This window comes from Agrilus planipennis, unplaced genomic scaffold, assembly GCF_000699045.2.
Source record: "Agrilus planipennis isolate EAB-ADULT unplaced genomic scaffold, Apla_2.0 scaffold45, whole genome shotgun sequence".
NCBI classification, from domain to species: domain Eukaryota; kingdom Metazoa; phylum Arthropoda; class Insecta; order Coleoptera; family Buprestidae; genus Agrilus; species Agrilus planipennis.
Genome location: NW_020438890.1, coordinates 1089565 through 1101549, shown reverse-complemented (window position 1 = coordinate 1101549; position 11985 = coordinate 1089565). Strand labels below are relative to the sequence as shown.

Here is an 11985-nt window from a genome sequence, read left to right as displayed (position 1 = left end):
ACTGACGATTTTGGCCCGGGGTGCGATGTAACCAAATGGCCTGGTTTAGAAGGGAAAGTGCACAAATTTTAACAGCACTCGTTTTTAAATAAATTTAAGAAGTTAGGAGGAAATTTGCGTTTGTCTTTGCCTCGGTCTTTGCTCTTGTTTTAAAAATTTATTAAGTTTTTTTTTAATTTCTCTTTTTTATCACATTTTTTGAGTCATTTGGCGCGGGGTGTATTTGCACCCCTGCATCCCGGGCCAGTCCGGCCCTGAGAACTACTATAACCACCTCAAAAAATCGTCTTCGAATCATTTGAAAAAATATTACCTTTAGGTAGTCCAGATACCGTTTTTCATCCCTACCCTAAACGGGATTTACACTTTTGTACTTAGTTGTGAAATTTTGGGTATCACTACTTTTTAGACAGTAAGCAACAAAAAGTATATTACAAAATTCTATTGTTTTTTCTTTCTTTCAGCCTTTACAGTACGAAAAACATTGCAACACCTGCATGAAAAATGCGGAAAGGCATCAAGCATCTTGTAAAAGGACGTAAGTTTGTCTAATACATTCTATGCACCCCCACTTCGATTGTTCTTCGGCTAACAATAGGCACCATTGTTGGAGGTCCAACTGGCGCGTTACTCACACTTCTGATGGCATTACTCAAGAAGACCTTGGGGTAATAATTACTATTAAGAACGCAGCGCATTGACAGTCGCTGCCCACATTCGTACGTAGTGGTAAAGAGCTTCGACGACGGCGTCCGGTGTTGTTATTGTTATGCATTAAACAGTGAAAAGTTAGACAAGACGGGACTAACTTCCTATCTTATGCCCAGAATTACAAGTTACTTTCCGTTTTAACTGATCGAACCGGATTCCTCGCTGCATTCCATGAGTCAATCGAAAAAAAACCTCGCGGGGTCACGGTTGGCCGAGAAACACCTCGAATACCTGATCGTCCTCATCCATCCGTGCGCGGTAATCGGACGGCTCTGAATGTTCTGCCTGCTACGATCATAGTAAAACTTTGATGTTCAATTTTATCTGTGAAGATGTGATGTTGATTGTTTCGGCTTGGAAGTGTAATTAAAATGTTTTATCTTCTGAGATAAAGCTTCTCATACGTTTATCAACACACGCGTCTGCTACTTATACGTGCTGTATCCTATAAATAATATGTTTTTTTGCACTTACAATTAGTCAAAGAATTATTAAGATTACATTTGTTTGAATTTGTTGTATGAACTTTTTCACCTCAAGATGTATAACAATCACCATCAAGGAATTTATACCATTCGGGGTGACATGTGCTACGTAAGTAATTTTTATTTCTTTATACATAATTTGACCCATCGCCAATTTTTTTAAATTATAATATAAGCAATATAACGAACATTATTTTGCTCTTTATTGGTACTAGTTTTTAAGTAGCTTAATAAATTAAGTTAAATCTATCGCAATTCTTTTGATTACCTTTGAATATTAATGATTTTAGTTATAAAAAAACAAAAAACTCGTCATCATTTAAAGTTAGAATCACTTATAGGTATTTCATAATTAATCAAATGACCTATGATATCATCGCTCTTTTATAAACTGCATCTTTTTCATATCAAACTGTAAAAGGTACTCCTCAAAGAAAAAATATTCCTTGGACCATAAGTAATTTACGAATATAATAATAACAGTTGTTTACCGGAAACATGTACAGCAAACGTTTTAATTATTTTTTAACATTGCTTAGTAAAAGCACTTTTTTTATCTAACAGAATTTAAATTATACGGGAATTTTGACGAAGATACGGTAGAGTAATTGTTTATAAAAGTTGGTATTAGGTATTCTGCACAAGGTTGATTTAGAGCAACCTAAATAGGTAGTTACGATATAATAACAATAATTATTTAATCTTAGTTACAAAAATACTAGAATTTAGTATTTCTGAAAACAATATACCGTTGTATTTATCGAAACAATAAATCAAAATTTTCATCGTTTAAAAACGCAAGAAAACTTAAAAAAAAATGCAATAACTTGACTCTTCAATTTGCAGCATATATGAAGTACAGACCACAATATCTACGAAATAACGTATCTATTATTTATCACGTCGTTAAAAGATAAAATACTTTTGTTAATAAGTACATACTTTCAGATGACGCATAATTGTATTAGTGTGTTTAATAAAAGTTACGAAGATGTGAATAATACTTTGAGCACCGGTTATATATATGTACATATTTATAAGTAGGTAAGCTGTCTTGAATAATTATTGGAATTGATGACAGAGGGACTAAAATATCATTTGGTTGACAAATATATTAACACGATATCCATTAAATATTTATTATATAAAGAAGGAATACACACAAGAGTCCAATTATTAGATAAAAAAGATTCACGAATAAAAAGTACGTTGTAGATATTTCCTCTTTTTTTTTCGGACACAAAATGTAGATCACCAGATAGTGATTTTGTCGGGTACCGCAAAACCGGGTACTGCTAATGTCGGGATGACATCATTTGCCATTTGAATATTTGCCTTAAACGTAAAAAAATTTTGGTTTTTGGCAATCAAATGTCATTATTTATTTACTCAATTCCACATAAAAAAAAACGAAATGTTATTTTCTATAAATCTTTTATATTTATTTCTTGATTAATCATTTCAAAAAGAGCATTTTTTTTAATTCTTGATTCATCATCATAAGTCCTAAGACTGGTTGGACACGCATCTCCACTCTTTCCTATCCTGAGCTAATCTTCGCATTTCCTTAAAACTGGAACAACCCACATCCCTAACTATTGGCGAACAGTAATCTAATCTAGGTCTACCTCTACTCCTTTTAACTCCTGTTTCTGCCTGAGAAGTGACTTCCTTTTATTGAAGACGACTCGACCCTGCGCTATTCTCAGCTTTTTATCCCTACTACTCCTTCCGTCCTGACTTATCTGACTTCCTAGATACCTAAAATCGGTCACTTCTTCTAATTTTTCGTCTTCTATCTTTCTATTCGCTCTTTCCCTATTTTTTCTTCCTTTGCATACCAGTATTTTTGTTTTACTCTTTTTAATTTCTCATAATACTGCTAAATCATCTGCAAATCTAAGCACACTGATCTTTTGCCCCTGTATATTTATCCCTACAATTGTACTGTCTTTAATGATTTTCATCGCGTCTTCAATGTATAGATTAAAAAGTAGCGGTGACAGTGTGCATCCCTGTCTGGCTCCCTTCCTAATATTTACTTCTCTAAGTTGCAACTCCAATTCTATAACTGCCTGTTGCTCTTTATACAAACTAAGTATCACTCTTCTATCGCTGTAACTTATTACTACATTTTTAAGTACCTATATTTAACATTGTCAAAAGCTTTCTCTAAATCTACAAATCCTATGTACGCACTCTTTCTTTTTTCTATCGTTTTCTCTATTGTTACCCGTAAAGCTAGAATGGCCTCCCGAGTTCCTCTATTTTTTCTACCCAAATTTATCTTCTCCTAATAGTTCTTCCGCCCTTATTTTCATCCTCCTCTGTACAATTCTAATTAATATGTTTGACGCATGTGAAGTTAAGCTAATTGTTCTAAATGACTCGCACCGTCTATCCGATGCCGACTTCCCTCGTCCCGTAAATTTGACTAAAACATACGATCTCTAACCTTTTGTCCTGCATGTTTTAGATTTTCCCCCTATATCCCATCTAAACCTGCTGCCTTATTATTGTTTAAGTTTTTTAATGTTACATCGAACTCTTCTCTCATTATGGGATAACCTAGCTCATCAATCTCCACACTATCTTCCTTCTCTAATATATCTCCTAACTCATGGCCTGCGTATAGATTCTCCAAATATTCTTTCCACCTATCTGCCTTTTCATCATTTTCTATCAAAAAATTTTAAAAAACATATTTGAGACCCTTACAACAAACCCTTCCATTTAATATAGGTACCACACGGCACAGTTTGCAGTTTTTTAATTTATTGTTATTATGCTTGATTACCCTTTATTTAACAACTATCACATAAAGAGATTTTAAAATACAAAAAACATGAATGTTTAATTATTATTTGAAAACAATTTTACTGTTTTGTACAATAGCAAAATCTCTTATTACATCAGAGCAGACACGATTCCTACTACGACCTTCTTCAATTTGCGTTCATAAGTTGACCTTTCAAAGAAGCGAATGAACTGATGAACTTCGATTAAAAATCAGTTCGTAGCTAAAAACGACAAGACACCACTCTTTTGAACTGTATTCTGAACTGTATGGATTGTACCTACCTATGTATATTTGCATACAATGACTACATTTACCTATTAGGTGCCAATTAACTGTTAAATTCAATAATGTAGTATTTGCTTATTTCATTGTGTAAACAAGACACTTTCAAATATATATGTATTTACACGACGAATGAAATGGTTGCCAATCATTGTTAGAGTTATTTGCCTTCGGGTTTGCATATATGCATACATATACAGTGTGATTAATACAAACTGGTCTTTGGAAGCTTATAAGAAACGAAAAGGGACACAATGGATTTTAAAGAGAAGAGTTATTGCCTTTTGAATTTATTTTAACTGAATACCACACCCCAAATGTTTGAAGCACTTATTTGTCAGTAGCAAATAATAAATTCGTCTGAGGAAGCAAAGTTGCAAAGGAAGCATGGTAAGCAATTAAAAAAGTTTCTGAAAATTTTAAGTGTTTCTTTACTCATAATTACTTTTTTAAATTTAAGGAATTTAGTTCCTAACTGAGGATGACACTCCGAAACGTGCATTTAGGAACTAAATTTTTAATTTTTAGGGTTCCGTACGTTCTAATGAAAAACGGAAATTTTATTGGATCACTCGTGTGTCTGTCTGTCCTGTCACAGTCAACATGCTCCAAATTTACTGAACCGATTAAGTTGAAATTTCCTGAAATGTATGAATTTCTGTGAACCAAACACGGACGCATAAACGTAAATAAATTAATTTTGAAGATGGGGGTCATATTTGGTGGGCCAATAGGAAATTAAAAAAAAAAGTTTTGCAAACTGTACCGTGTGAGATATTAAATGGAAGGACTTGTTGTAATGGTCTCAAATATACTTTTTTTTTTTAATTTTAAAATAAATAGTTTTAGTTAATTAAGAAAATAGATGAAAACTGACCATTCCCCCTACCCTTATCTACGAAACTACTGGCCCTAAAATTTTGAAAAAGATAGAGAACGGATGATGACTTTCGTGTTATGGAATAAATAAATGCCCACAAATTACAAAAGATGTAACCTAGAATCGGCAAGTGGTATTATCACTTCCGTATCACGGAGTTTGACAACATAACATTTTTTCATGGAAATAGCTTAATGGTTACATGAAAAAATCTTTAAGGCTTTTTAGAAAGAGAAACGCTTCTATTTCGATGAATCCTTGGTCCATATTAAAAAAAATAGATGAAAATTGACCATTCCCCCTCCCACTTATCTACGAAACCACTGATCCTAAAATTTTGAAAAAAAAATACGGAAAATAGTTCTTCACTTATAGATTACAGAAAAGTTAATAAGAAGTCGATGGTCTGAGCATAATGTGGTAAATGTTTCAACAAAACAACATTGTGCGTACAAATTTAGATTTGCAATTTGAATGTATTAGAGATCATGTTTTTTTCAACCACAATGTTGTTGGTTCTTAGGTTACAGTTCCGTACGTCCGAATTAAAAACAGAACCCTTATAGGATCACTCGTGTGTCTGTCTGCCCGTTTTTTTTTTTTTAATATGGAATTGAAAGTAACAGTGTTTTATGCAGTTCAGGTCCACAGATTAGTGTCCGACCGAAAGTTCGGTTTCGGATTCGGTTTCGGTCGAGTTTCGGCAAAAAAACGCGTTTCGGTTTAGTTTCGGTTTCAGCGGCAAACCTGCCGAAACTACGACCGAAACCGAAACTGCGTTCGAGAGTTCTCGCGCTCTGCTCGGTCATGTTCGGCGCGTTAAATTCCATCCAAGCGAAGTAGATTAGTAGACATTTCGCCATAACATAAGATTGTTTAACTATGAATACTAATAAGAAATAACGATTACAGGTACCTACTTGAAATTATTAGTAGTCGTCGCCTTTTGCAATATTATGATCACGATTAGTTTATAATTTAGTCGTTTACCTTTTGTTTCTGTTGAAGTTTAGTGTCATTCAACATGACGAATTAATTTTAGAAGAAGTTAATTTGTTCTTAATTAAGATAAAAGTGATTTATTTTGTTTTGTTTATTACGTAAATATTATGTTCCTATACCTATTGTGATATTAGGTGACAATAATAAAAATAATTTTATGTTTAATGTTATATAAAAAAAAGCATGAATAATCTTCAAAAGAAAAATGAGTCTAGTCTACTATACTTACTCAAATAAACATCTCAGCTATTTTAAGTATTTTTAAGGCGTAATTAAAGTCTTTCCTTAAATGAGGGGTTGTTACGTTGATTTTGATTTGATTATCAATAAGTGAAAATGTCAAAGACTGCAGAGCTATGTGATTTAAAGTTAAAAAAAAATTGGCTGATTATAATAACGTTTTCTTTATTTTTCTCTCAATCCTTATAAGGAAGTTTCGGTTTCGGTTTCGGTTTCGGCCGAAACCGAGATCGTTGCCGAAATTCGGTTTCGGTTTCGGTTTCGGTCGTAAAAACCAGTTTCGGTCGGACACTACCACAGATACCTATTTGATTTTCATGTGGTAATACAACAATTACTTAAATGACAAGGTGGCCAAATTCATTTTCGTTGATATTTTTTATGATATTGCAGCTTTTACTTACTTTACCTAACAAACTTTAGTCTCGGCAATGATTTGTTACGATTAGTTTGTTGCTTTACTTCGAATTAAAAACTAGTCGCATTTGTACGAACATATTAATCTTCTAAACCCTTACCCAATTAGCAAAATGTCTGTAATAAAGACGAAAGTTAAAAAAAGTAATATGAAGTGTAAGGTTTAAAAATTAAACTTTGCTTCACTACGATAAATTTTGATCATATTTGTTACCTAGTTTCTTACCAACAAACAAACTGAAAAAATTCTCCTAATACTAAACAGTGATGAGTCATTTTGAGTTGCTTTTTAAAGATATTTGATTGTTTAGGTATGAATTAAAACAACATTTTTCGTTAATGTAATTAATTCACCTGTAATAACATTTTTACTATTAATAATTGGAATGTAAATAGATCATTGGCATGGACTGACAATTTGGTTGTTATTAAATGTTGTGTACTCGTTCTTCCTTACTCTAAGTACAAAAATTGTTTGAATATTCGTTTCGTCATTGCCTTTCAATTAACATACCACAGAAATAGGTTAAATTCCGAAGAATTCCAATTACACATTTGAACTTCAACTACGATATATTAGCAATCGTTTCTTTGAAAGGCAACTCATTTAGGAATACCTTTTTCTGTGACCGATTAGGTAAATACCGATAGGTTGAGTATTTAACGATAAATAATCGACTCATAACAAAGATATAGGTATCTAAGTACGTGTCGCAATTCCAAAAGCAGGGTATCTATCAAACATTCTGTTTTTGCACTTACGATTAGAGGTTTCCTTTTTTCACACAATACAAATTTGTACCTTACATACTAGTAGCATTTTTATAATGTATCAAATTAGGATTTCACCTAAACAATTAAGAGTCTTGGTCCCAACGAGCCACTCAGGCCTTGGTCTCAACTTGCAACTCTTGGTTTACCTTGAAAATTAAGATCAAGGAAATAATTTGTCGCGGATAAAAAATTAAATTAATTTTCACCTTAGTATTTTCTTATTTTGTACCGTGGAATACAGATGGCGACTTTCATGTTATGGAATAAATAATTGCTCACAAATCACAAAAGATACAGCCTTAAATCGGCACGTGGTATTATCACTGCCGTACCACGGAGTTTGAAAACATAACATTTTTTAATGGAATTAGCTTAAATAGCTTAGAAATGCCAAGTTATGAAATGATTACAAGAAAAACTCTTTAAGGATTTTTAGACAGAGAAACCTTTCTATTTAGATAAATCACACCCAGGTCCATATTTATCTAAAGAAAAACAATACCACAACCACAGCATTCACTTTGTTTTTGTTGTCCTTTCCTACTGCAACCTAAGGAATACATTTATTGGACATGCTCTTTACCTGTTGAAAAACAATTTGACACATTGAGAGTACAAAACTATTTTTTAAAGCACCGTTCCCCCGATTTCTTCTTCTGTATCAAAAGGTTCGATTCGTATTCAACAAAAAGAAGTGACTTCTGTGTTCGCGAACGGTTAATTTAGAAATTCTAAAAAGGCGCTGTACAGGTGCGAAACATGACTGGTGGGCGCGGCGAAAAAGAAAAGATTCGAAGCGTTCGAAATGTGGTGTTACAGGCGAATGAAAAGGATACCGCGGATAGAGAAGGTTAGAAATGAAGAGGTGTTAAAGACAGTAGGAGGTGCGTGTCCAACCAGTCTTAGGACTGACGGCTTTATGATGACGATAATCATAAACTTCTTGTAGGAAAAGATAAGATGAACGAAGTTAGATGTGACAAATTAGGCAAAGGGTAAGGCGGAAGATGCTAATACATCAGAACCATTTCAGGAGCACAATTGTTTCAACCCCGACTGCCATTCTCAAGAGTAAGAAGTTTGATGTGAATATGAAGCCGTTTCTAGAATCTTCGTCTCTGACTGTGTGTTTTTTCACTAAGGGTGCTTTTTTATAATCCATAAAAAATCCATATATCAAAGAAACCAACATGTGGTTCTATCGATCACCGCCTCAGGCACACGTTTGTAACTGAATATTGTTTTGTATTTCGTTAAGATACCTTAAGCGATCTCCTAAGGCATAAAGTCCTTTCTTAAAAAGAAGGAGGCTCTATCTGGATCACGAGTTTTTTGATTATATGTAATTCAAACGTAACGCTAGGTACCTCTTCCTACTAACCAGACTTGTCTGTTTACCAATAATTTCTTTTTGTTTTTTAAATGCAAAACGGCCATGTGGGGATGGTGTATACGATAAAAGATGACACAAGGAGACAGCTGAAAATAAAATAAAACGGATAGTGCATTAAGCCTTAAAGTTTATTAACCGCAACCAGCCCGTATTGCTGAGCATAAACCTTTTCACCCCTTCCGAGACCGAAATTGATGTATATTAAAGGGCATTACCAACCCCATTTTCACAATTACAGTGTTAATTTTTTAAAAATTGGCAAAATACGTGTATTTAGTTGTATCAATGAGCATTAAGACCGAGTTCCAAGTAAATCCAACCATCAATAAAATATTCTCCATAAAAACGTAGAAATCCAACCTTTTAAGGGTTAATTTTTAAAAATTGTCAAAATACGTGTGTATTTGATTTCAAATAAATCCGTCCACAAATAAAATATGTCCCATGCATACAAAATTTGAAACCCCTTTTCACCTCCTCAGAATCAAGCGTTTAAAATACCGAAATAGGTATGTCATCAAAGAGTAACCCCATTTCACTCCTTAAGAGTTGAATTTTAAAAATTGTCAAAATAAGTGTTTGTTTAATTGTACCAGTGAGCATTAAGACAAAATTTCAAGTAAATCCGACCCGACCCATGTATTGAATTTAGAAATATCCTTCGTTAGTCCTCGTGTAGTGCCTACATCATAAAGGAAATCTTTCTGCAATAATGCAAGTAAGTGCCTGTACTTCTCTGGAGATTACACGGAACGTTCTTCTTTGCCGGATACACTTACAGTTCCTATAATGTTTTTTTACTACTTAAACTGCTCACTTTATTAGAAGGTTTATTTTCTAGATAAAATTCCAGATACCCGGTTGATTTACGACTGTTAATAATTTGATCGCCTCGTAAAAGTGAACAGTAAAAGCAACTAGAATTGGGTTTGTGGCCTTACTTTTTAAGCAACACACATCAACAATTTGTATTTTGAGTGGCGTCTATGATCTCTGACATCTAAACACTTTTTTCGGCTTCAGGAACCATAGTACCAACTACTATAGTTGAAGTATTTCGGCAGCTTTTTTCACTCGTTTGGAGTCGAAATACTGACATAAACATGTGAAAATTCATTCTTAGTTTCTATCCATTATAAATTACCCCAAGTTAATGAGAAAAAATTGTTGCTGTTGTCATACACTCGCCGGGAATCGAACCCGGGACCTTTGGTTATACGCACCAATTATCTCACCAAGATCCCAGGTTGTTTAAGATGTTTAATGCAAGGACTTATTTTAATTAAACCCTTTTCAAATATGTTCGCAAAAAATCTCCGATTACATGATTGTTTAAATCTCGAACGAAAGGTGAAACACCTTAACCAACAAAATTAAACAATACACATAATAGTTGTTGTCTATTTAGAGATACAAGCATATGTATATGACTATGCAAATAAATGACCTCATTCGTGACACAGTACTTAAAATAAAATTTAGCGTGACCGGGTTGAACCTAGATTAGCATGTTAAAAGTTTATTGTTAACAAATGAGAATTAGCGTAACCGTCATAGCATTAACATTTCACCCACTTCATTAATTCGATTTGCTTCAGTGAAGACCTTAGGCTTACAGACGTATTGTATGTTGATTGATATGATTATATGGATTAAATGTGTCCACGATGTGGATAGTAACATCGATTATAATAGCAATCCACTCTTATATCATTTCAATATAAAAAAACAAAATACCTACCTTAGAACGATTAATTTTCCTTTTACTGCAGTTTCTAATAACTGTTACAGATGTCTTCGTACCTGTCTACCATTGATTACTTTCAAAAACTATTTGATAAACTATTTACCATGAATAACTAAAATATATGTATTCTACAGAAAGCTTGCATATACTGATACCTACATAAATGCATGTTCCTTTTTTTAAATTGAAGAATAAGACCAGATTAATGTTGGTGTCGGTATTGTATGTGTTCTACTTACTGGCTGCTGGTATAGCGTGTGCTCTATCGACTCCCTAATATTGTAGCGTGTTCTTTACTATTGAAAAGAAAAAAAATTTATAAAGGCAGTGCAAAAAAAACAGTGCTCTAAAAGTTTTATGTATAATAAGGACGAGTGGGTTGGAACAAATTCATTATATTCAATAAAATTCAGGGATTTGTTTCGAAAAAAACGCGAGGACACGTCGATCTTTATTTTTGGTTGTAGGATTTTTCATGGTAAATTCATGTATACAGGGTGTCCCAAAAACAAGCTAATACCACCGACTTTAGTTTTTCAAATTAATAACCAGATTAACTGCGCTTTACTTAAATGCTGAGAACCCAAAGTGCCTGCAAATTTGATATGGTTCCAACAGCATGGAGCACCCCCACACTATTTCCGAGTAGTACGAGATTACTTTTTAAGTTGGTTTCCTGAACGCTACTTTTAAGCTTTATTGTTTTTTCCAGGGTAACGGTCAAATAATTAAACAACTTTATGTTTTTTGTTACGTTTAGGTTTATTCAACCATCTTCAGACTTTTAGAGTGTTACTGTTTGTACATAGATATTAACTTAAATTTAAACATTCTTTCGTGTTAAACTACCGAACACTTGTCTGAAGATGGTTGAATAAACCGAAACGTAGGAATGAACATAAAGTTGTTTAATTATTTGATCGCCACCCTGAATAAAAACAACATAATGTACGAGATTACTTTAACAATATTTTCCCAAACGGATGGATCGGAAGGAAAGGCTTCAATTTCTGCTAATGAGTTAACTAAACATACGTAATATGCATCCCATAGCGTATTTCATACGATAGATCACGATACCATAGATCAGGGGTGAGTAACCTTTTTAATCAAAGGGCCAATTTAAATGTTAAAATTTTGTGGCGGGCCGCACATAAAGTAACACTTATTAATAATTTACAAAACTTTATTTACATTAGATTAAAAAATTTTAAAATTAAAAAAAAAGTAAATATTAAATATACAAATTTTAAT

The 11985-nt window shown here is 33.2% G+C and overlaps 1 protein-coding gene and 1 long non-coding RNA gene across 2 annotated transcripts in view; both read left to right on the top strand.

Annotated features, from left to right (window-relative positions):
* The first annotated feature begins 659 nt into the window (after positions 1-659).
* The window catches only part of LOC108735330 (phospholipid phosphatase 1), a 64284-nt gene continuing 52958 nt past the window's right edge, over positions 660-11985 (top strand). Inside the window, exon 1 of the mRNA XM_018467252.1 lies at positions 660-1305. Within this exon, the coding sequence (XP_018322754.1) occupies positions 1252-1305 (54 nt within the window). The 5' untranslated portion in view covers positions 660-1251. The remainder of the gene's footprint in view (positions 1306-11985) is intronic.
* On the top strand, positions 3859-5823 carry LOC108735331. Its single transcript, XR_001937565.1, has 3 exons — positions 3859-4668; positions 4739-5074; positions 5128-5823. It is a non-coding gene; the product is annotated as an uncharacterized LOC108735331 (long non-coding RNA).